Source organism: Centroberyx affinis, unplaced genomic scaffold (assembly GCF_046629955.1).
Source record: "Centroberyx affinis isolate AG114_WGS23_722 - 3 ecotype Tasmania unplaced genomic scaffold, CSIRO-AGI_Caff_v1 ptg004260l_1, whole genome shotgun sequence".
NCBI classification, from domain to species: Eukaryota; Metazoa; Chordata; class Actinopteri; order Beryciformes; family Berycidae; genus Centroberyx; species Centroberyx affinis.
In genome coordinates this window covers 50,992-77,500 of record NW_027281989.1, presented here as the reverse complement: position 1 = coordinate 77,500, position 26,509 = coordinate 50,992, and the positions used below count along the sequence as shown (strand labels likewise).

The window sequence follows — 26,509 nt, the reverse complement described above, 5'->3', positions numbered from 1 at the left end:
GAGAGTCTATGATCACACACACTCACACACAGATGCTACCTTTCTGATCTTTTGATATATTTCATAAGAGCTATAGAATAGAATAGAATACAATAGAATAGACATAGAATAGAATGGACATGCAATTACCACAGTCAATGTGATTTCAGCATCCATACTCCTCATTCCCTGGATACCCAGGAGTAGATTACAGCATAGACCTATCCTATCTTCTAGTGTTGACATTTTCAGTTGTGTTTTTATAACCTCCTTTTTATTATGTTTTTCTGTTTATATTCTATTTTTCATTGCTGTATCCCATTAATACTTCTTGCTGCAACACATTTCAACCAATTTCTTATCTTAGTAGAGGCACAGTGTGATGTAGAATAGAATTGAGGTGAATACAGTATAATAAAGGGAAGTATAACAGGATAGAGTGGGACAGAGTCGATTAGAGTAGGTTTGAACTGAGTAGAATAGAGTAGAAGATAAACTACAACAGAGGATGACAAGGGGAAAGTAGAGGACATAAATGTCAGAAGAAAAGAGCCCAGAGAGACCTGAAATGAACTGAAGGATAGTGTCATTCCACATATCGTCTCTTTCTGTCTTTCTGCTTCTGTTTTTGTTTGTGTCCATGTCATTGTGAGAGGGTCACGGTCATATATCCCTTTTCAGCCGCTTGAGTGTTTTTCAATAACAGCCCAGAAGAAAATTGCTGTGTCACAGGATAATGTGGGATTGCTGCCTTTCTCGCAGGCTGACAGGCAAAGACAGACAGGCAGGTATGCAGCAAGACAGATAAGCAGAGCGAAAGATGGGCTGGCAGGTTGGCCTCAAGGCCGACAGACAGCAGCTTCTGTCCACTGTTGCCCTGATGTAAAATTCAATGATTTTTCCATGACATCTGGTTTGTTAATGTTTTTCAGCTCAGAAAAGTTCTCAAAGGATAAAAAGTCAGGTTGCTCTGAAGAAGTAGCTGTAAAAACAAATGAAAATCACCATCGAATGCAATAAATTTGTGATACAAGTTGTAAAATGCAATCTGGAATATTCCTGTAAAGTGACCCATTTGTAAAATCTGGAATACACTTCAATTCCCTGATATAGAGGCTTTGCAGTTTGCAGCCACCATGTCTGGCGCCATTATGAAGGTCCAGTGGAGAATTACTTGTACACAAATAATGCACATATATAGGTAAATATGTAACATCTGGGCAAGACAAAGTGATATCTAAAGTAGTCATGGTGTGGGTGTGGGTCAGTTCAGTAATGTTATAAAAGTGATAGTCTGAAAAGGTTTGTTTCTAAATTTAGGTTACTGTGACACAGGAAAATGTCTTTGTCTTTCACCCTTTCCTCTTTGGTCCCAGTTAACCTAAATAAACATTTAGTTTTAGCTTTGTTAGCTAGGTAACTAGCCAGCAGGATGATATAGTGAAGCAACCAATGCTAATGTTAATATTAACTACGAGCCACTAATAACAGTAGCTTCTACTAGATAAATTGGTGTGTAAACACAGTGACAGTGACTATGATTTGCTAACTAACAAACTGTCATTATCTAAAAACAAAATTATCAACTTTATCAGTGGCAAAATGATCCATTCCCAGTCAGAAACAGGCCACAAATTAATAATGTGTGAATTATCTTGAGACTAAAAAAATTGTATGTTTAGAAACGCAATTAGATTTTCTCAACCATTGTTGCCCAAGAGCTGAGGACCTCCAACATGGCCGCCAGAGGGTGTGTTACGTCACCTGAAAACCCTCCATTCCAGAAATTTCATGACCAGCGGGAACCCTGGACTGAAAGACAGACAGGAAGACCGTCAGATATGGCAGGCAGTGTCAAAGCCCTGTGTCCTGGGATGATATCATATAACTATCCCCCTCACAAAAAGAGACAAATTAACAGATAGGCAGGCGAGCCCACAGACAGGGAGACAGACAGAGAGGCAGTCGGTCAGTCAAAAAGTGCTGTGTCCCGGGATAGAAATCATATTACTGTCCCTCTCACAAAGAGACTGACAGATGGACTGAGACGGATGGCAGGAAATAGCCGGAGAAGGAACTAAGTCATCAGTCCTGGGGCTAGATGAGAGAGAATGGAGGGATGAGGGAGCAGGAGGGAGGTTACAGGGTGCTTCAGGACCCAAATATTTCTGTGGCATTTCTTAGCTGTGGAAATCTGTTGAAAGCGTATATATTTTTTTTCCTCGAGTCGGAAGTGTACTACTACCATTTATAGACAGAAACAGAAACCAGAAAAACATGCCTCTGTGTTTATGAAAGCAAATATTCTAAGAGTCTGCCAATTCTTTTAGGACTTGATGATGAGCTGTGTGTCTCTCTGTAAGTCTGTTTTTTTGTCGGTGTTTGTTCTCTTTCTGCGTCTGTGCCTTTGGCTGGGGACACACAAGAAGCCTTTTAAAATCCTAGGATTTCGAAAACGCATTGCATCACACGCATAACAACAGATTTAACCAATTATTTTGTCTCTCGGCCGTAAATGCGCTCACACTAGACGCTTAGGCGTGGACAGGGCGCCACACCTGACGGTTGTCCTGCTGACTCTTGACACGTCACTGACATCAGGAACTCAAATCTCACAGGAACTCGCGTGATCCAACGTGACACCAATCCAAACAACAGTAGAGGTGGACAGCCATACTACCAGCTTGCTCTGCCTTACCTCAATGTGAAACCTGCTCATGTTGGCTATCGTTGGTCTTGCATTTGGGAAGAATCTGTGATCCCTACACACCACAGGACTTGTTCAGGACCTGAAGGCAGGAGGCAGATATCAGACATGTTTCATATTAGCATGGTGACTGTGATTATTCTACGAATCAATCAGGGTGGTAAAGATTGACTTTGAAAACCCCTAAGACTACTAGATAATGTTTGTGGACCAAGCCACTGATTAGGTTTCCCCTCTGATTACCTGGATGGACAAATTGACTTGATAATCCTCTCTCTGCTGCTCTGTTTGTCTCTCTGCTTTCCTGTCTCTGTCTTGTGTGTGTGTGTGTGTGTGTGTGTGTGTGTGTGTGTGTGTGTGTGCACGCAGGATTCAGGAAATGTGCCTAACCACACTTTTCTGCCTAACTAAGGAAGGTGTGTGTGTGATGGCAGCTCCATCACCTTTCATTAATGTCATCATTAACGGAGCTAGATGTGAAAAGATGTAGAGGGTTTGGAGACAAACTGCCGTACACAGAGAGCGGGGCTAAGCAGGAAAAACACACCGGAACGATACACACTCATCCCCCCAAACCACATCCTATTCAGATCCTGAACCTGGATTGAACTTTCAAAATAGTTCACGTCCTATTCCAGCCTATTTAAACCCAGGATAACTAATGAATACGGAAGCTAATTTATGCAAGACGCTACATGAATATTCATTATGGACATCAGACATCACCACACCACACATACCAAACAGGAGCCCCTACTAAATACCATGTGCAAAATGTTTTTCTGCTAACTTGAAGACATGTCTTATCAGTGGCTTACTAAGACCTTAAACACGGTTCTGGTTTGGCTAAATCAAATAAGCCTCTCACAGAATAAAAGATACTTAACTGAATATGAGGCACTCTTATTGACTCCCAGCAAAAAAAAAAAAAAGCAGTGTAGTCTTCCTAATAGGATTTAAAGCTACTATATGCAACTTTTTGACACAATAAACCCCCAAATAAATTGGATATTATACCTTATAAGTCTGTGTCTGCCTGTGACCCAGTGTGCACATGCCTAAATCCCCCCGTTTGCCTGAAATTGGCTTTTCAGTGATGTTGGGGACAAAAAACCATTAAAAGTTAGAAGTTGAAAATTCAACTAAATTCAAGCAAGCAAGACATAGTTACAAAGGACAGCAGCAAAATTGAAGACATACCACTAAGGGTGGGGGTTGGATATGGACTTGTTGTGTAACCCTGTTTTCTGTGTCTTTCATTTTGAAGCACTTTGTTTTAGAAAAGTCCTATACAAATAACATTATTACTATTAGTAGTAGTGTAACTGTAGCAAGTACCCGGATGGCCCGTTTCTATGTATAGACAGACTGGCACAGAGGGACAGAATGTGTGAAAGAGCAGGGGAGATTGCTAAGGGAGATGTGAATGAAAGAGAGAGGGTGAGAATTAGTGAGAATGACATGGGGGGAAAAGGGACATCATGATAAGGTAGAGGTGGGAGGGGGGTGACGAGAGAGAGACAGAGCGAGAGAGAGAGAGAGAGTTGTACAATCGCCATGTGAAGTGGCAACTTCGATGATGAAAGTCTTTGAGTCGCACGAACTCCCACGAACATAGATTCTCTCCCAATCGCCTTTTCTCCCTCAGTTTCTCTCGAGTATCCTGCTAACTCTCCACACCTATTGCACAGCAGAGCCAGAGGGAGAAAGAAGAAATAAAGAGAGAGAGACACAAAGGGAGAGATCAAGGACAGACAACAATATGGAGAGCTGGAACCCTACATTCACAAACAAAACTTGGAGGCAGTGCGATTGCATGTAAAGTCAACGGCAGGAGGTGAGTGGAGCGGGACTGAGGCGAAGAATGCCTGAGAGGAAGCGGGAGGAACTCACCGGGGGTGGCGGTGGTGTTAGGACAGAGGTGTAAATAAGTGAAGAGAGGAATCGAGCTGGGGAGAGACGGCTAGGGAACAAGGGAGAGGAGATAAAAGGGAGAAAGAGGAGGTGTAGAGAGAGGGGAGGGGAGGGACAAGGACAGGCTGCTCTCCAAAAAATACCTCTGATAGCGAAGAGAGAGAGAGAGTAGAGAAAGGTTAGAGGGAGAAAAAGGATGCGTCACTTTCAACACATCCTTGTGTGCAGTTTTGGACAAAATGCATTTGTGTTACTATATTAATAACATCATAATAAATATATGTGATGGTTAAAGTGATAATCCTTGAGTTTTACTTTGTGATCACTTGTCAATCAAACAGTGAGTCCAGTACTGTGGCATCTTTTTCCTTGGATTTTCTATTTTCTATTTTCTACCCAGTTCTTATTCTATTTATCCCAAACAAACTGCTGTTGCTGCTGCAGGAAAACGTCCCAGGGCGGTCAATACCTGCCCCACACCAGTTGGTTAGAATAGGGTATAGGTTGAATCACTCTTGTATTATATCAATCAGGGCTAGAAAGAAGCAAAATGGACATTTAGTTATATGAAAATGTCAGTGGTTATTACTTCAACATTTGTGTTGGCATGTAAACTAAACACGTATAGACACAGATGAGAGAAAGAGACAGAAAACGTGAGGAGAAAAATGGAGGGTAGAGAGACGTGTGGGAGAGAGAGAAAGGTAAAGGAAAGGAGGGGATAGAGAGGGAAAGATGAGAGGGAATGACAGGGTAGGAGAGGCAGGAGACGAGAGAGGACAACGAGATGTGAAGAGAGAGAGAGGGATGTGAGAGGAGAGGAAGAGAGATAATTAAAGTGGAGTGTAGAGGGTGGAAGGGAGGAGGAAAGGAGAGAGAGAGAGAGGAGATAAGAGAGAGAGGGAGGATTGTGTATCGAGAGGAAGAGAGAGAAAGAGTGTGTTGTGAGACAAGGAGAGAAATCAAGTTTTATAGGGTAAGAGTAGTTTAAAAAAGCAGAGAGAATGGGCAGAATAAAGATGCCAAGCTGAATAAAATAAGTTAACTGACTGATTTTAAATTGACTAGCAGCACTTTTCTGATGACAAAGCTTTTGTGGAGTGAGAATAGGGGCTGGTGCTGAGCGGTAAGCATTTAACACTGAGTTGGTCACACTGTCAACTCCCCAAACGTCACTGTCACTGTCTCCCAATCTATTTTTGCATTCCCTTTTAATCAGACTTCTTCTCAAAGGACGCATAAGGAGCTGAAGTCAGCGTCGCCTCCTATATAATCCTCGCGCGCTCCGTTTCTAATTTACGATGCTAATGTTTTTCTAAAAGTTTCAAAAAACACTAACATGGTGTGATCGTTAATGAATGAGTCCTGCGGTTTTGAATTTGTTTTCTGCACATACCAAGCATGTGGATCTGTGGCTAATGAGCCAGCCTTCTGCTTCAACTTCCATATTTCAGTATAATTTTTTCTTGGGAGTCAAAGCTGATTTTGTTCGCTGAACTGCAGGCTCACCAAACAAAATTGGCCCATGTTTCTGACTAGCAAGCTACAAGCCAGCTTACCTTTCATTGCTGGAATATGGGAAGACTTCGCCAACATTACATAGCCGGTAACTTTTTATATCTTCCATCAATAGTGTCTTATTCCCACCCGTCCCATTATGCTAGGCAATTCGGATGGGGTGATTTCAGTACTTCTTCCACATCCATCCATCCATCCATCCATCCATCCATCCATCCATCCATCCATCCATCCATCCCTTGCTCTCTCTCCTACTCCCTCCCTCTCTCTGACCCCCTCTATCTCCCTCCATCCATCCCTTCCTTTCCAGCCCATTATATCTATTATATATTGATTTCAGCTGTACCTCTCTCTACCATCCACCTATCCACCCATCCTCCCACATTCCTCTTTATCCCTCCCTCACTTCCACCATCCCTCGTTCTCTCACCCCCCCTCACTTTCCCCCTCTTTCCTCCTCTCCCTTCCCCTCTTTCTCTCGCCGATATCCTCCCACCCAGCCAATTTCTATTAATATTCATCCTTCTTTCTCCTTCCCTCCTTCCCTCCATCATCTCTCCTTCTCTCGCCCCCCTCTCCCGCTTCGTTCTTCCCCTCCTTCCCTCCTCCATCCTCCTACCCAGCCCATTATATTAATAGGCTGTTGAGAGGGTGTGATTTCAGCAGTAGCTCTCTCTATTAGCCAACACCGTGCATTAGTGCATTAAGTCTGTGTGCGTAGCGCCGTCTGTTACTCAGTTGGACACCTTAACAGCATAATGGCAGACTGCTAGCTACATTCATACACTCTCATATACAGGTCCACACACACACACACACACACACACACACACACACACACACACACACACACACACACACACACACACACACATTTACAAAAGCACATGCAGTGTGAGATGATATTCTCCCAGGCACACACGGGTCAATTATTCTGTCAGACACATACATTCATGTACACATACACACACACACACACACACACACACACACACACACACAGATATGCTCTCAGGTGCTACCACATGTACATACTATCATGCCTATCTCTCTCTTTCTCTCACACACACAATCAGTGACTGCATTGATAGTCTCAAACACACGCACACACAGACACACACACACATACACACACAGGCATTCTATCAGCATTGATATTCTCTGAGTCAGAATCCGGCACATCACACGCATTCTAATGCAGCAACCCGTGAGTCACACTCTTGACAGGGATCGAGTTTGTTAAAGGGACAATCCACCCAAAAGCAGTTCATTTAGATGATTCAGTGATCTTGGAAAGTTGAGCTGATAATCTTCAATATCAACAGTCGTGTCTACAAGCTAAAAAGAGAAATGATCATGACTCATCTGCTCATCTGCCATCAAGAGAAACTTCACAGAGTTGTTTGTGTGTTTGTCTGTGTATGTGAGAAGCAATGTGTGTGTGTGTGTGTACGTGTGAAGCCACGTGTGTGTGTGTGTGTGTGTGTGTGTGCGTGCACGCATGTGTGAGGGAAAAAAAGAATTGGAAGACACGGGGGGTATTCGGAAATGGAATTGCCTCCTCTCAGCGGGTGTGTGTGTGTGCTTTTGTGTGCGCGCACGTGTGTGTGTTGCAGTGCGCCGTTCCCTAAAAATAAAATGATACCACTTCCCTCAAGACCATATGGTACAGATAACGAGCTAGTCCCCCAACAGTATCGCCTGTTCTTCCCCCAGCAGGATGAAAGAACTGTCCATGTTGGGAGTTTTTTTTTTTAACAGAGTGAAGTCAGTGTTGGGAAACTTTGAAGTGGGAAGTTTTCACCTTTTCACCTAACCACGTTTTTAAAAAAAAGCCATAGCAGGTGAGTTGTACGGCTTTAATCTTGCAGCTGTCTGGGCGAACAAATTGGATCTGTATTGTATTCCAATGATGATGAGTGTAGTCTAGTTTAGTTCAGCTTAGTTTTTTTAGTTTCCCCAGTGAAGGAACATAAAAGTGATTTATAAAGCACAGTATGAATACAATGATGAAAAAATGATCCAAATCCAAGCAAGCAACAACAATAACAGAACAAAATCAAAGCTAAATCGAATAGCAGGGGATTGTGATCACCAGCCATCTGATATTAATCACCTCATACGTGACAAGACTTACTTGATAAATTAATACAGTCACCTGCTGTTACCTGTTATCTGAGCACAACAATATGATAGTACAATTACCTCTTATTTGATCACAACTACCTGCTATTTGACTGTGCTCTTCATATTTGAATGATGTATTTGATATACATTTTTTCATATGTTCACTTATTATTTGACCACAAACACATGATAGTTGAATAAAATAACCTGAAACTGGTCACTGTCACCAGGAGCAGCGATAGCCTAAAGATTAGAGAAGTGGGCTTGTGATGTGAATGTCGCTGGTTTGAATCCGATGACCAACTCACGGACAAGGAAAACTAAGCAACTACTGGCAAGGTGTCCTTTAAGCCATTTAAGCCCCAGTTACTCCAATGGAATAAAGGTCATTACTTACCTGTTATTTGATTACAGTCACATCTAATTTTAGTACAGTCACCTCTATAGTCATTTTAATATTTATCACTTAATATTTGATTACAATCACCTCTCATTTTATTACAACCACTTAATACTCAAGTGCAATTGACAACCTCTTAATTGACCAGAGATCATATGTTACTTGATTTCCATTATCCATATTTGAGTACTTGATCTTTGCTGACAATAACTTTTTTTACCATACTCACTTGATATTCAGTGCAATTACATTCTATTTGTCCACAGTCACCTCTTGTTTGATTACCATCGCCTGTCATTCGAATTCAATCACCTCTTGTATCAACCGCACAGTTATTTGAACCTGTCACTTTGTATCTGACTTCATTGGCTGGCCTGCCAAGATGGCCGTGTGATGATGCAGGGAAGCGCTAGCGATAGATGAGTATAATATCGCACCATCTGCTGCACTGTTGTCTCAACCCTGAAACAATTGTTGAAATGTCAGAAGAAATTTGTGCTTCTTTCCACCCTACGAAGGCACAGGGACCGCTCTGCCAACAAGCTGTTTAATTGACTCTTACAATCAGAATCACTTTAATCGCCAGTACTCTAAACATACAGGGATTTTATCTTAGCGATATTGGTGCAGACCTTTTACACAGTAAGAAAGCACGTAATGAGATGCAGTGTACAAGAACACTTATATTACCTTACACTTACATTTCACAAGGACTGTAACCAGTACATATTACACTATATATTCAGGATCCTACACTGTGTGTGTGTGTGTGTATGTCTGTCTATACATTCTGTAGATAGAAAAGAAGAGGCAGCAAAAACACACTAATGTGGTACTGTACACACTTGTCTCTTCCTCACTGATACCCATTCAAACCACGTATTGTTTGATTGTTGGTGAACCAAATCCTCATTTTGCATTTATTTTGTATTTTTGATGATGTTTCAGTTTCTACATATTTGTCAGTGTACGCTGTCAGCAAACTGCAAAATATTTGATAATTGTTAGGATTCCTAGAGAGATAGACGTGAATGGAAAGACTGTTTGTATCCTGATCCCATATTAATATCCCACACCCTGCCAACCTAGCATACTGTACCACGCCCTGGCAACATTATATTATGGCACCACTACACTGGCTATAACTGCATCATATGATGCATAATGATTAATGATACAAATAACAATTTATAAACAGACACTACTGCTGTGGAAATCCCTGTGCTACAGTTACGTGACTGTGTGTGTGTGTGTGTGTACGCAATAAAGCAATGCTCATGCAGAAAGCCCCAATGGTACACTTATGCGATCAGCACAGGTGCAGAATGATTTCACAGACACACACAACACCCTTCCAATGCTGATACATACTGTAATTTGAGGCAATAGGGTATGCAAAACACGTCCGATTTGAAGTGGTTACCCGCTGTGCTGATGATGAGCCTCTTGTGTGGGGTTACAATCTCATACAGAGAAATAAATTAAAACACACACATGCACTCACATACACACACAAACATTGAGGGGCTGTTGAAGTGAAGGGTGCAGGGTCCCACGGCATCTAAGAAAACACACATGCACTTTTCAGTCACGACATTAGTTGTGTGCTGTATCTTCATTTATGCTTGTGAGTGTGTACCCCTCACTCTCACTGTCATAGACCCTCCATCACAAGTGTGTGTGTCCATGAATTGATTTTGCATTGACTTTGTCCACGCTCATTGAAACTACTCATCCCGCCTTCTCAGAAATTTGTCCTTGTACCGAATACTTAACCGAAACCTATTTCATAACCAGAACATGCACGCCCAAATGGTTTTTAAGGACTTGCAACCCTCTAATTTGCTGCTAAGTTGTTTTTCATTACACAGATTTGAAATGCTTTCCGTGCAGGTCTGCTACTATATTGCATGATGTATGAGGCTCATTTACAAGTGTAACAATGGGAATATTGCCTAATGGGGTTTGATACCGAGGAATACCTGTTTAAAAATCTTGCTCTGACTCATAATTCACAAATACTGGCAGGTGTGTATCTCTTCCTCTCTGTGTGTGCATATTGTGTGTGTGTGTGTGTGTGTGTGTGTGTTTGTGTGTGTGTCTTCTGCCTAGTTTTGTGTGTGTGTTGGGGAGATTGGTAGCATTTGGAGCTAATATCGCACAGTGGGATGCACAAATGCATACAGGAATACTGAGTATGTATGCTGGCAGGTGTCAGGTGTTCATATTCATACACACACGTTCACGCACGCGCACACACACACACACACACACACACACACACACACACACACACACACACACACACGCACGCACACACTCAAACATGCACAAACCCTCAAAGAGGCACTGCTGGAAAGCACTTTTGTGTAACGGCAGGGAGAAACAAAACCGGGAGAAGAAGCTGCAGGTTGCCTTCTTGGATCAAGTAGTCTGGTCACTTCCTCCTGTGTGTGGATGTGTGTGTGTGTCACTGCACATGAGATTTAGGTTGCTGAAGTGCACCTGTTGGAGGAATACATTAATCACATACACAAACATACACACACACAGAAAAACAACAGGAGGAGAACTCCTACTGAACAGAGCTGCAGAGTGAAACAAAATTATTCGACTCACTGGGGGAGAGCGAGGAGAGGATGGGGAGAGAGAGAGAGAGAACTGTGTGAGAGAAATAATGAGGGAGAGAGGAAGAGAATTGGTGTGCGTATGTGTGTGAGAATGAGATGTAGGGTGGTGAGGGAGAGAGAGGGGAATGAGGTATTTTGAGAAAAAGAAAGAAGTGATGACAGTGAGGGAAGTTGGAGAGAGTGTACAGGTAGATAAGTGTATTAGAGAGACAGTTGGAGGGAGAGAGAGAGGGAGAGAGACACAGAGAGAAGGAGGGAGATAAAGGCATTGAAGTAGGGAGGGATTATTGTAGTAGTGATTGGACTGAATTTGAGGTTATAAAACTGCTGTTTTATATGCCATTTATTCATTTGTTCAGTCTATCTCCAGTCTCTTTTTAAAATCACTGTCAGGCATGCAGCACATTGTTTGGATTTATGAGAACAACTCAGCAAAGGTCTGAGATGTCAAACCAGTCTCTCATCATCATGCTTTAACTTAAAGATTGACATAAATAACTGAAATGGCTGTTTCCCTGCACATACTCCTCCATGGAGTTAAGGGAGAAAATTGGTCAAAGTTTGTTGAAAATTATAATTGGATATAATTATAAATAGATACCAGCTGTGGCAGTAACTACCCCATGCTGTTCCACTGCCTGGAGAAAGCCCTGTAAGACAATCAATGGTAATAATAGATACCAGATAATGAGCAAAATAAGGAGGCTGTCTTCTTAACTGTCATAAATAATAAGAGCAATAATCCACATGCTAGAGTCTTTGTCCCTCTGCTGATGTCAATTTAATGGACTAAACCTAATACTTGTCATGATAAGGCTTTGTAGAAAGTTAGGCAACAGACTTACACTACTTTTTTTTGTAATTTTTTTTGCCTCTGCTTGTCATTTTAGGTAATTTTTTAGGAGAGTCATTAAAAGTTGGTTTGGAATGCTTTAGTCTGTCGCTGACTTTGTCCTGTCAAAATGTCAGAAATGAAAAGAGGATGCACTCAACTCCACTTTGCCCGTCAAAATGTCAGCATTGGATAGTGGTTAATGTAAGTGCTTATTAAAGATAAAAGAAGATAAAAGTTATTTTCTTAGACCGCCAATTGTGTGTGCATATGTGTGTGAGTGTGTGTCTGTGTGTGTGTACAGGTGTGCATGTGTGTATGCTTGTGTGTGTGTGTGTTGTTCATAATTACTACAGTGCATGTGTGATAGAGTGAAAAGAGGAGTGTTCGTGTATATATGTATGTGTATGTGTGTGTGTGTGTGTGTGTGTGGGGGTGGGGGGGGTATGGGAGATAATGTATTGACAGAGATATATTAAAGGCAGTAGCCTTGGGCCCTGGCCTCCGGCTACCCTCGCCCCTCTGATATTGGCACTGGTAGTGTGTGTGTTTGTTTGTGTGTACCTGCTACGTTGCTGACATTGACACTAGTCCTGTGTGTTTATTTGTGTGTGTGTGTGATTTCACCTCACTGGCCCCTCTGTGTGTGTGTGTGTGTGTGTGCGTGTGTGTGTGTGTCTGTAACCTTACTGATATTGGCACTACCACCCCCTCACCTCATTCACCTGTCATACCTTGTCCTCGAGCCAACTCTCGCTCGCTTACTCTCTCTGACCTTCTCTTAGCAGCAGATGCAATTCTAAATCTTTTAGACCTAAGGGTGGCCTTTGATAAAGTTCATCATGCAATTTTAATTGACTGAGGCACTGGGCTGGTACGGCTCCTACCTCTCCAATAGAACTTTCTCTGTCACCATAAGTAATTCATCGTCACCCTCAGCTGTGTTACCTGTGGGGTTCCGCAGGGTTCAATTTTAGGTCCCATCTTATTTTCCCTGTACATGCTCCCACTTGGTCACATTATCCCTAAACATATATGTAATAACGTGTCTTTTCACTGCTACATCGACGACACTCAGTTATACCTGCTGCTCAAACCTAGCAACCAGAACTGCCTTGACATGCTCCATGAGTGCCTTGCAGATATTAAAAGTTGGATGTTGCAAAAAAGTTTGTACAGCTCAGTGACAGTAAATCTGAAATTGTTCCTGATCCAAAACAAACTAGATAGCCTATCTTCAAATGTGAAGCCAGAGGCTACAATTTTTGGGATGTTTTATGACAGCATCCTAAGCTTTGACAAGCAAGTTAAGAGGGTAAAGCAGTCCTGTTTCTGTTTCATTTTCATTTCTTATCATTTGCTGATCCGGAGAAGGTCACCATGCATTTATCTTCTCTATAGACTACTGCAACTTCATCTACTCCTGCCTCAGTCGAAAGTCCCTCTCACGTCTCCAGAATGTAGATGCCATGGTTTTAACAGGTGCCAAACCACATTACACCTACACTGGTGACCTGTCACGTTCAGAATTAATTTTAAGATTTTACTGATTGCTTTTAAAGCACGTCTGGCGCCTAGCTACATTTCAGAACTTTTAACCCTGTATGAGCCAGAACGACACACTTTCACAGAGTTGCTTTAATATTTACACATTTGCTGCAGGGATTAATGATGTTAATGTGTACCTGACGAAAATATTTGTGCTTCGTTCTAATGGACCTGGACTGCTCTTTTTTAGATGGAGCATCAGTATGCATTTACCAACAGACCCTGTGTCTCATTCTCTTGTTCTATCATTTTATCTTACTCTCTCCTTTTTTCTTCTGTCTCCCCTTTTTCTGTGTCTTTGCTCCCGCCTATATCAATCTCATCTTCCTCTCTCTTGTTTTATTCATTGGCATGCCGCATTGTTGTTCCTCTTCTTATTCTCTTTCCCTGTTTCTCGTCTTCTATCAGTGTCATCCCTCATCTCTCTCCCTCTTTTTTTAACCTCTTCGCTATTTTTCAGGCACTCTACTCATTTCTCTTCTCTTGCTTTCTGCTCCCCTCAGATCTTTCCTGTTCTGTCTTTTTTTCAATCTGCAGAAATCCGCATTGCCTCGGTTCCTGTCTCCCTTTGTTGTCTCCCATCAATTATCTCTGTCTCCTTAATTCATCTTCTCTCTCTCTCCCCCCTCTCTGGTTCCCTCTCTCTCTCGCATACATCTTCATATCACTTTTTCTCTCATACTTCCTCTTTAATCTCTCTCATTCTTTCTCCTCCCTTCTCTTTTGTCTCAAGTCTAAATATCCCCCCTTGCTTACTCTTTCCATTTCTCTCATCTCTCCCTTTCTTTTGTTCTCCATAACTGGCATTGTTTCTCTTTTCTTTTCTTCATCCTCTCTTTGCTCCCATTAAATGTCTCTTTGTCATCTATTCTCTCCTCCTGTCTCTCATTCTATTCCCTTCCTTTGCTGTCTTTCCCTGGCGTTTCTCTCTTCTCTCTCACCCTTTTCTTCTGGCTCTGTTCCCATGAAATAGCTTCCTCTTACCTGCTTTCCCTCTCTCTCTCTCTTTCATCCTTGTCTACTTGTTTTTGTTTGCTTGTCAACAAACAAATTACAGACTACTATTATATTCTTCATCTCCTGTGATGTGGGGAGCATGCAAGGGGGGAAGCAAGACAGTAAAGAGAATATCAATGTTGTTTAGAAGCAATTAAAGCAGCATCTCTGATCCAGATAGAAACACAATGAACTGTGATAGAATGAGGTGATATCTTTCCTCATTTCCTTTTCTCTCTCCCTGTCCTTTCCTTTCTCTCTGGCTTTGATATTTATCTTTCCTTGTGCTTTGTAAATGCTAGGGTTTGATCAATACTGAATGTTTTTTTGAAGGCTGATATCGATACTGATGTTTTTGGATTGAAGTTGCCAAGAGGTGATATTTTGTTATCTTCAATATCTTTAAATTTGATGCCAAAATATTAAAAATAACAACATCAGCGATTATCCCAGAATTGCATTCTTGCCAGGGTGAAAAAGCCTCTGAAACAGCAGTTACACCATCATGGGACACTAAAACTCTTCAATTCTTCAATTCTTTGCCTTTAGATGATGATTTTTTTTACAATAAGGCATTATTGAACAATTGAATAAAAAAATAAAAGGTTTTAAAATAAAAGGTTTTACAGTTTATGTTGCTGTGGTCAGAGGGGAGGAACCATAATATCAGAGGTGGAAAAAATGACTGGCCGATATCCAATATTTAATAAAAAGCCAATATTGGATGGGCAAATCAACATATTGGTCTAACCCTAGTAAATGCAATTGATTTATATCATTGACCCCAAATAGAAATGGCGCACAGGCTCATAAAAGTGCTTGCTGATATAGACGCTTAAACGCACACAGTAGTAGCCATTGCAGCCCCCGCCCCTTCCATTGTATAATCCCCCTGCCCTTCATTTATGCTGCAGTACTTTTCAATTATTCATTAACAGCAAGCAATAAAAAAGTCTGACTTCAACAATGGCTACTGTCCACACACACACACACACACACACACACACACACACACACAAGGTTATACGCATGCACACATGCACACAAAACATATGCACGCAACATACTGGCATGTACACACACATACACTGACTCAAGACACACACACATACACTGACTCAAGACACACACACATACACTGACTCAAGACACACACACATGCTCACACACGTGGACACAGACAGATGCATACACTTACACTTTAATACATACTGGCTGCATACATGCAAGTGCACCTCTGATTCGAGGTGCACTTGCATGTCAAGGTTGTCAGTACAATGTGTCAGCCATAGAAAGTCAAAATTAAACAGTCAATAGGTTAATTAGTTGCCTATGTGTTTTGACCTTGTGAGGGCTTTACTGTGACTGGGCACAAGGGACGGTAATTAGAATAAAAATAAACAAGGCAACAGTAAACATGTCACCCCCCATGAACGATGCAGGCCCCCTCTGGGCCCATCAGTTACACATACTGTATGTCACCTTGTGGTTGTGTTTTGTGAGAGATGGGAATAACTTTTGAAATGTACAGATTACAAGAAAATATAAAAGGAGCATTGATAGTATATGGGCTATGACGTGGATGACAGCTGTCATCCAATACATAAATAGTGCTAAATAACGAAATATACAATGTGAAAAGGTCAGTGTTATGTAACAATGCAAATACATTTCTCAGGCCCTTTGCAATGTCTGGTCGTCTTCTTGTTGGCATTTGTATGTACAATTAACAAGCCATACTTGTTGATTATACAGATGATGCAGTCGCCCCTTGAGTCAATTACTAAATAAATGAAAAAGCCTTATGGGAGAAAGCTTGTGTTGTCTGAGATATGAGTGGGTATTATTTTTTTTAGCAGTAATTGTGGCTCCCCCCTTGGGCCAATCAGTGTAATTTTGAAAATGCCCCAAGTTTACTGAAAATCCAATCATAGGTGTCTGAGATATTGCATGTGATGGGTTGGATGAACAAACAAACAAAATGAACGGACTGAGACCGTTCCATTTCAACAAAGGGGACAGAAATTACAGTGCAAGAAAAGGCAAGGAGACAAAGAAAGCCAAGCAGAGTAATGAGAAAGCATGGAAATGAAAAGAGAACCCTGCCTTTGGGGGAGCAGGAGAAAAACAAGACTAGGTCAAAACCTAGTATATGGCTGGACCGTGTATGAGTGTGCCACGTGCCACGGCCGACCAATGGTGTAATTAACTCCGCTGTAGACTGTTAATACAGAATAATAGTCCATACATCCATACTGATCTCCGTTCCAGCACGTCCCGTCTCCTCTGTCTGCCGCTGTCCTCTCCACCGTGCCCACGGCCCGCATTGATCCTCCCGATCTAAGCGGCGGTCGCTCTGGTACCCCTCGGTGCCGAAAACGGCGTTCGCCGGACACCCGGTGACGCATCGGCGTCGGGACCCCCGCCGAAATCTCGGCCGGATCACCGGGAACAAATCGGCGCCCAGCTATCAGCCCTGGCCGGAACCGTGCCCCCGAGAAACTCAGGGAAGCGTTGGCAGTAAGCCCTCGGTGCGCCGAAACCTCCATGCTTATCTGTGTCTTTCTCTCCGTCGACAGAACAGAGGGCTTCAGGTGGACTGTGCTCGCGCACATGCATCGAAATAAATGGCGATATGATATAATTGTATAGATTCTACTTTAGTTTCAGCTTACATACATGCTTACTGTGTGGAGAAACGGGCTCCCAATCTCAGCGGAGAAACAAGATGGCGGAGAAAACGAAACTTAAATTTCTGGCTCTGTGATCCTTTGATGTGTCACGTGCCACGGCCGACCAATGGTGTAACTTCATCAGTCAGTCTGTCAGTCAGTCAATCAGTCAGTGACAGACATTCACGTTTATAGGGCTGGCCCCGCTGTTGCGGTCCAGCCAATTATCCGTATTTTGAGCAGGGAAGGAAGAATAGACACAGAGACAGAGGAAGGCAGAGACAAAGAGACAAACAGTGAGAAAAGAGAGACAGATGGAGTCAGATAGATAGAGAGAGAGAGGAAGTGACAGAGAGAGAAAGGGAGAGACTTGGAGAGAGCGAGAGAGCAAGACTCAACCCAAGCAGTCTTCTTGCTGGTAAATTAAGTTGATGAGGTCCCACTGTGCCAGTCCTCTCCTCATTAGACACAGACCACGGCTGGCTATTAGAGGGCTGAGTCAAGTTCTGAGGAAGTAAACAACCCACTAGGCTGACTTGAAACCAGGGCTCCAGACGTCCAGGTCAATTTACAGTATGTGCGCCATCCTTTTCTTTTCTGGTTCCCTGCCCTGCTTTCTGTCTCAATGAAAATGGTTCCAGCTGGATCCGGCAAAAATAAAGTATTCTGGTCCAAGAACTGTTGCTGTGTTTGCAGAACTTCTCCATTGTTCCAGGTTTAACAAACATTTAACAATCTTTCCCTGCAGGTAAATTGCAGTCTCATCACAAATTTTCAGGTCTAAATTTAGTAAGGCAGGTTCATTTAAAATAGGTTAAAAAGGTGAGTGCCTGACATGGTTATCCCTCCTGTATGCATGTGTGTGCGTGCATCAGTGTAACATGTTTTTGTGTATTTAGGAGTGGCAGATTTGTTTCAGTTTCTTGGGAGAGTTGACTTGGGCTCTGTCCACTGAGACAGCTGTTAATTTCCAGTTTAATCACCATCATCGACCCTGACCAGCCACCCGTACGCCTTACACACACTGACCCTGTAACTGTGTGTGTGTGTATGTGTATGTGTTTGTGTGTGTGTGTGTATTAGTGGACAACTCCTCCAGCACCCTATGTCCTGACATGGCCACACCTCTCTGTCATACTGTTGTGTGTGTGCATGTGTATGTGTGTGTGTGTGTGTGTGTGTGCGTGTGTGTGTGTGTGTGACTGTGTGTGTGTGTGTGTGTGTGACTGTGTGACTGTGTATGTGTGTTCTGTTCTGGGGTTAATTAGCTTCAGACTAGTGCCATCTATCAACCTAATGCTCCGACTCTGGCCCCGACAGCTCCATTACTGCCAGATGCACACACACACACACACATACACACACACACACACACACACACACACACACACACACTCACGATGCATGCATACACTCATGTTGTTCACACACACTAACACACATGCCAGTACACACACAGGCACATCCAGAGACATAACTTCTCGTTACACACTAACAGTTACAAAAACAAACACAAGTTAACGCTATTAACGCACACACAGTCATACACGCGCACAGACAGACACACACACACACACACACACGCACACAAAATCTCTTCAGTCCCTCTGGTGGATACAAGGTCTATTAGCTTCCTCTTTCTCAAACCATGGTTCAAGACCCACAATGGGTCACAGGTCTGTTTCTGTTGGGTCTCCACACGACAACAACACTACCGCAGTCTGTTTTAATGACAATGTTTAGACATAGAGGCTTTATACTCTGCTCTGCCCCAAAGGTCTATAATTTCAGTCACACTTTCAAAGTGACATTTCAAAAGGTCACTTTTTAGGTGTTCATAAATTCCTACAGCTTGGGAGCAGAGCACAGGTTGCAGAGTCTATATCTTGTATTTTGTATGCTCTCCAGCACCAGTTGTTGGGGACTGGGATAGTGTGTGTTTCCATTTTTCTCACTTTTTATTCTTGGCTCTTCTGTGGGTGCTACTCCAAGGAGTGAATTTACTCAGTTCAGGTCTCAGGTCGGAAAGTCCCAAAGAGCCACTGGCCCAGATCATTGCATCCGTTAAGCTCCAAATGCCACTGTCAGTTTTCTGCTCGACTCCCCATTGGGATTCTGCCTGAAGAATGAAACAGTCTTCAAGTATCTCCAAGGCCTTTAAGGAATAGACCTAAGGGACCTGACTGTCTATAGGTGGCTTATATTGGTTTCTCTCTCCCAAAGTTCACTGAGAAGGGACTGTCAAGAAGCATGAGTGGGTATTAAAAGCACTAAAAGAAGAGTTCCATTCAAACATGAAATATCCACTGCCTAGAAAAATCAGACACCATCCAGCTTCTGGTGTGCATTGATTTCTGTCATGCAGGTAAAACATATTATCTGTTTGCTCTTTCAATAGTCTTTGCTCGGAGGGGAATACCACTCAATTCAAGAATTCATTTGTTATTTCTATGGCCTAGGAAAGTCCGATCCATATTTGAGTGTGAGCAATTCTCTCCTGAAGCAAGAGCGCTAAGACTTGAGATCTTTATGTGGCCAGATTGCCTATAGGTAGTAGCCGCCCTAGCTTTATTTTATCTAATGTGAATTTTAGGGGAGAGTTGCAGGATCTAAGTGCTGGTTCAGGGCCTCCTGACTCTGCTAGGAAAATTGACTGTAAGGGGTAAACACTGCAGTACTACAAGCCTTTGATTTGAGCTTTTCTTTCACAGAATGACTTTGCTAATCTGAAGAGCTTTGGGAGCAGAGGTTGTTCAAATCAAATGTTTGGATGATTGAGAGACATTGAAAAACCGTGGCGAATCAAAACTGAGACATAATTCACAAATGTGTATGTATTCCAAAACACCCTGCACAGTCTAATTTGCACTTGAAAGCCAACTGTATGTAAACAAGGTCTACAGCAATTTCTCATTATTACAGAATATTGCTGCTGGAGTGAAAACTTTGCATCTCCAAAATGTCAACTTCTTAGGAAATAAGAAACTTATTTTTAGAATGTATTGTTGTGATTATACAATGGGTTTTGTAAGGTTTTCATAAGCCCAAGGGTAAAACTCTGTTAACCCATAAGGACCATGCAATCCTAAAATTCAAGTAAAAATGTGAAACTCACCAAATTGGAATTACAGGGCATTCAGCTGACAACAATGATATATTTTTGAATCGAGGCTTGGAATTTTTTAATTTTGGACAAGTAAAGATGTAGTACTTTGCTCAAGTGGAAATGTACATGAAGGAAGGATGGAAGGACAATATGATGGAAGGAAGATAGAAGAAATAAATAATGGAAGGAAGACAGAAGAAAGAAAACAGAAAGAAAAAGAAAGAAAGAAAGAAAGAAAAAGAAAAAGGAGTGAGGAAGGAAGAGTGAGGGTTTATGGGATGTGCACATTGACTGATAATAGTATAAAATTAAATTGAAGCAATACATTACCCCATTGTTAAGTGTGCTTGCGTTGTGTATGTGTGTGTGTGTGTGTGTGAGAGAGAGAGAGACAGAAAGAGAGAGAGTGAGTAGTTTCTTTTTTCATCTAATGCTAATTGAAACCGCACATTGACACTCTCTCACACACCCACACACCCAACCACACACACACACACACACACACACACACACACGCACACATATTCATTAGAGCAAATGGAATTAGGGGGATTGGAGGCGTAATCGTCTTCCCCAGCGATGTGGGGGAACCAAGCCGTTAATTTCCCGCCTCTAACATCCAACTCCAACTCTGCCACTTTGAAAATGGCTGCACTCGCTCACAACTCGCAGCACATGAATGATTCACAACACAGGCGCCTGCACTTAAGATGTTACACGCCATTAGAAGTGCTCTCTGGTCTACGCCTGCAGCCGACAACGCCGGATGTCTGTGTGCGTCTGTAACGTGTCTGTGCCTGCATACGCGCTTGTGTTAAACTCCAATGTTACGCTGCCATTAAAGGTACTCTGCGGTCCACGCCTGCAGCGGACAAAGATGGTGTGTCTGTGAAGATGCTGGGTGTGTGTGTGTGTGTGTGTGTTATGTACAGACACAGTGGTTCAGACAGATGTTACAAGGCTGTTAAAGATGCTCTCTTGGCTACAGCTGCAGCGTACAATGTTGGATGTCTGTTTGTGTCTGTGTAAGTGTCTCTTCCTGTATGTGCCTGAGTCTGTGGATATATGCGTCTATGCATGCGTATGGAAGAGAGCTTAACAATTAATCTGAAAAACAGTCAAAATCGTTATATGAATTTATGCAATTTCCAAATCACAGAGGCTGTAATTACTTTCTTAAGAGAGAGAGGCGTCCAAAATCGATTTCTGAACAAGGTGTTTTAGTGCTGCGGGTAAACTGTGGTCTGTGAGTCAAGTACAATATTGGTGAAAACCTTTCATCATACTCAAACTCAGTAAATCCTGCACACTGACATCTATTTTTTAACCAAGTCACTTTTCGTTAAACAATTTTAAAGTTCTATGACTAGAAAAACTGAATCGCAGTTTAAATCACAATTTCAATATTCTGTCAAATAATCACAATTCGATTTTTGGTCAATATCGTTCAGGCCTGATATGGAAACGCTAATTTTCGGATACCACAGGTGTGGTGATGAAGGACAGTACTGGGTCTATGCCTGCAGCAGACAATGTTGGATGTCGATGAATGTGCAGGTAACTCTCTCTCCCCTCCTCTTTTTGTCTCTCTCTCCCTCTCCTCCCTCTATGCCAGTAATAACTCGGGAAATATGACAGGGAGATGACTGTGCTGCCTGTGTATACGCGCGTGTGTGTGTGTGTGTGCAATGTCTCAGTTTCCAGTATTTCCAGCAGCGGAGCAAAATAACAAAAGATCAAAGTACCAGGCCTGCCCAGGTCACGGGGTTAGTTTCCCGTTGCTGTTGTAAACAGACAAATATTGTATCGTATTCCCACAGCCATGCATTCATTCCTCTTTGAAATGGATATTAACCCATTTAGATCTACAGGGAGAGTAAAAGGGCAAGCGTAACGGAGGAACAAGCACGCATGCATATACTGTCACACATTTGCCCAAATACACACACACGCATACACAGGCACACATATACACAGCCCGATACCCGCATTCTCAAACAAAAACATATGCACACACGTTTTACCGATTGTATTCTACCGCTGGCCCGGCTTTGATTTTTTTCTCTTTCCCTTTCTCTTTATTTGTTTATCTCCAATCCGCTATGAATTATACATACCCCTCCTGAAGTTTATGAAAGTTTTCAATTGTATTCCCCCGGCAGAGGAGAGCAATAACGGCACACGAGAGCGTCGCAAACATGAACTCCCACAAAGTTCACTCAGGAAGGAGCAGAGAAAAATGGAAGGGTATTAACAACGCTAAAAACAAAAGAAGCGTTTTGTTCAAAAATGAGATATCCACCTACTGAAAAATGAGACACCATCCGCCTACTGTGCATTGATTGCTGTCGTGGAAGCATATTTATTTGCTCTTTCAGAAGTCTTTGCTCGGAGCAGAATACTGCTCAATTTAAGAATTCATCTATGTTGGTGCTGTGGCCCATGAAATTCAAATCCATATATTTTTGAAAATGAGCAACAAGAGCCAAGGCTTGAAACCTGGAGCAGTTTTTCACCTGTTTGCTGCAGTGCTACAACACTGTCGCTCCACTGCCAGAGGAACTGTTTGGAAAATCCTCCAGCACTCATTGAGGATGGATGCCTGAGCTTTTAAAATGGCAAAGACAAGGCTAGATGCAAGGTGGCGGGGGACTTCTGATGCTGTTCAAAGGGAATAAAGACAGATAGTGAGTGATGGGCTTTAGAAGCATTCCAGTCACACACAAACACACACACACACGCACACACACACACACACACACACTCTGTCCATCTGAAATCTTGTCATGCAACTGTGACGAGTGGTTTTTGCTGTGTTCAGCAAATGTAGGCAGTTGTATTTAAGTGTGTGTGTGTGTGTGTGTGTGTGTGTGTGTGTGTGTGTGTGACTGTGTCTGTGTGTGTGACAGCTGACATGCCTTGTGTTTTGGTTTAGATTGGCAGTTAAGTCTTACTTCCTATGAATGCCAATGAGACTGCCACCCAAGAACCTGTGTGTGTGTGTTTGTAAGTAGTTAGGAGGATGTGTGTGTGTGTGTGTGTGTGTGTGTGTGGTGTGTGTTTACGTGTGTGTGTGTGTGTGTGTGTAGGAAGGGTCTTTCCTTGCTGTCCCTCTCTGTCTGTGGAAAAATCAATCTGCCTGTCAGCCATCTAACACCTTCAGCCTATTACACCACCTTGCACTGGCAATACGTGCGTGTGTGTGTGTGTGTGTGTGTGTTTGTGTCTGTGTGTGTGTGTGTGTGTGCGTGCGTGAGTGCGTGTCTTCATTCTGTCAGCCTCCTTTCACCCTCCTCCCGTCTGCTCCTTGTGTTGTCTGTCTTCCCTGTTCTCTTGTTCTCTTGTCTGTCTTTCTGTCTCAAATCAATTTCTTCTCCTCTTCTCTTCTCCTCTCGTAATGTCTTTCTTTCCTTGTCCGTCCAGATGCCTCACTTCAGCCGCGTAGCCTTGACAACAAAGTTGAGTGATGACACTTGTTAAGACTCTCCTCCTCCTCAATTTCCCCTTTTTGTTTTCTCTCTCTCTCTCTCTCCTTCCAGATTCAAATTCCCAATTATTTGCCTCTTCTCGTTCACTCCTCCATACTTACTCACCTTTGATTTGTTTGTTTGCTTCTTTCATTCAAATCTCTGAACCAACAATATGTGCGGCACCGCAGTTGGGTTTCAGCAGTCGTGATGACAACTTCTCTGATCCCCGAGCATTATTAATCCCTGCCACCCCGCAGAGAGTGAGAGGCAGTCATAGCGCTTAACAGCACACATCCCAATAAAAATATGCATGAAGGCATGAAATATTAGATGATAAGAAACGGCACAGCGTGGCTCACCCTTCTTATTTAGACAAACAATTTATGTTTTCACCGGCAAATAAAAGGATGGTAATGATATTTATGACAAGTTTGCAAGAATTGAATCGCTGAACTTCCGCCCTTATGCTACTTTACTTGAAAAAAAAAAAAGAGATTCATGAAAATTTCAGCATACAGACTGTTAGACAGCAAAGGGACACAGTTTTATACCCACAGAAACTCTTACAAATGTATTACATCTATCAAAAAGGCCTACATTGCATGGAGAATTAAAGAATCGATTTTCCTCTGTGCTGCTCGGGGCAGTGGGACTCGTCACACAGTGTCAGGAAGCCCGGCACTCAGCAAGAATGACCGACGGCCTGAGCACGCCTCTACCAAATCTTGCTAAGCATTTAATCGGCGAGCTGGAGTTTCCCACCCCGACCGGTTCAGCCTCTTTCCCTCTCCTTCATTCTCTCCTAATGCTTCTCTCTCCCTCTCTCTTTCCTTCCTCAGATCCCCCAGATCAGCTATGCGTCCACGGCCCCGGAGCTGAGCGACAACACCCGCTACGACTTCTTCTCCCGCGTGGTGCCGCCCGACTCCTACCAGGCCCAGGCCATGATGGACATCGTCACGGCGATGGAGTGGAACTACGTGTCTACGCTGGCCTCCGAGGGCAACTACGGCGAGAGCGGCGTGGAGGCCTTCGTCCAGATCTCCAGGGAAACCGGTAGGAGCCAAGTTGACTGCTTTTCCGCTCTTTCATCTCTTCCTCTTTCATCTCTTCCTGATATGCATAAGGCCATTACTGGAGTGAGAGCGATGTGGAGGATTTCTAGATCATTTAAAACCAGCTGGAGCCAAGTTGACCACCTTTTCTCTTACTTTGAGATGTGATAGATGATGGTCTGTCATTGTGGTGTAGACCAGTGGTTGTCAAATTGGGGTCCAGGGCCCCCCCCAGGCATCCTTGAAGGGATTCCAGGAGGTCCCCACAAAATTATGGAATAGTTTGATTTCTCTAAACTATAATTCACTAGAAATTATCACAATTAGAGAGTGTATAACAATGACTGTTGTAATCATAGTTTTCACTTTCACCACTATTATCTCTCCCATACAGTTGAGACAGTTTCAAGACAGTTTTCAATTCAATACTAAATCATCAACAGCACAAAATCTTATCAAATATTTCTTATCAAAGGCTTTCTTCCAGTTCTCCGGGTACAAATGGTCGAAGCAAAGTGTACAACTCTCTGCTCTTTTTATGTGTCACATTGAGATATTATCATTTGGTGGTCAGTCAGAGTTTTTCTCTGTTGTGATATGATACATGATCACTGGGTGGTCTGTCAGTTTGGTGCAGGCTATAATTTTAGGGGAACTACAGCGAGAACAGAGTGGAGCCTGTTGTTTAAAACTCAAGGGAAACTCCAGGGAAAATAGACTCTCCCGGGTCAATTTCCGGCTGGAGATTGAACACTGTGGCATGTGAATCTAGACTGAGAGTTGCTTGCGAAAGTCATCCAAGCAAGCATTTGATGGAATGGCAATGTGTAGCAGGTGGCCACGTTCAACATCACCCCAAACAAACACTACATTTTCACAATAAGATATAAATATGTGTTTTAATACAGCTTTACCAACTGAACCGAACTGATATCACAGAGATATTTAGGCCCTGATTTAAAAAAATATTATGTAGGTATAGCAGCTACGGACGAATGAGGATGTCATCTCAACTTTCATTTTGGCAGTGCTTTCACCGTCTATGCAGGCTGTCGTATAAACATCAATTCAATGTCAAAATGTTTGCTGGGATGAGTATTGTGCAGAATTAGCAGAAAACTGTCTGACCATGTGTAAATCCACACGAGACTCAATGGAGAGCGCTAGTAACTGCAGTATATCTACTGGCTATATTATATTGTGTAAACACTGGGGAATCAATTTGAACCCAGGTTATTAACGGCTATAGGGTATGGCTAATGGAATAGTGTCAAGAGTAAATTACACTTTTTACAGCATTTCTGCTTCATTAGATAGTGCGGCTCAGAGAGTGGCAAGAGAGATGACAGTAAATTACACTTGAGTAAATTAAAACGACAGAGATAGACAGCAAGAGAGAGAGGAAGAAAGGAAGAAAGAGAGAGAGAGAGAGAGAGAGAGAGAGAGAGAGAGAGACAGAGAGAGAGACGGATCACTTGTCTGTTTTGATGTAAGACTTAAAAGCGCGGTCTCCGCGGTCCTGAGAACATCACTAACCGTTTGGGTGAACGCTGTC

The 26,509-nt window shown here is 42.6% G+C and overlaps 1 protein-coding gene across 1 annotated transcript in view; it reads left to right on the top strand.

Annotated features, from left to right (window-relative positions):
* LOC139664381 (metabotropic glutamate receptor 8-like) overlaps positions 1-24,955 on the top strand; it is a gene marked incomplete at its 3' end in the record, with an annotated part of 90,674 nt that extends 65,719 nt beyond the window's left edge. Inside the window, exon 2 of the mRNA XM_071543184.1 lies at positions 24,739-24,955. Coding sequence (XP_071399285.1) covers positions 24,739-24,955 — 217 coding nt within the window. The remainder of the gene's footprint in view (positions 1-24,738) is intronic.
* Between the last annotated feature and the right edge of the window lie 1,554 nt (positions 24,956-26,509).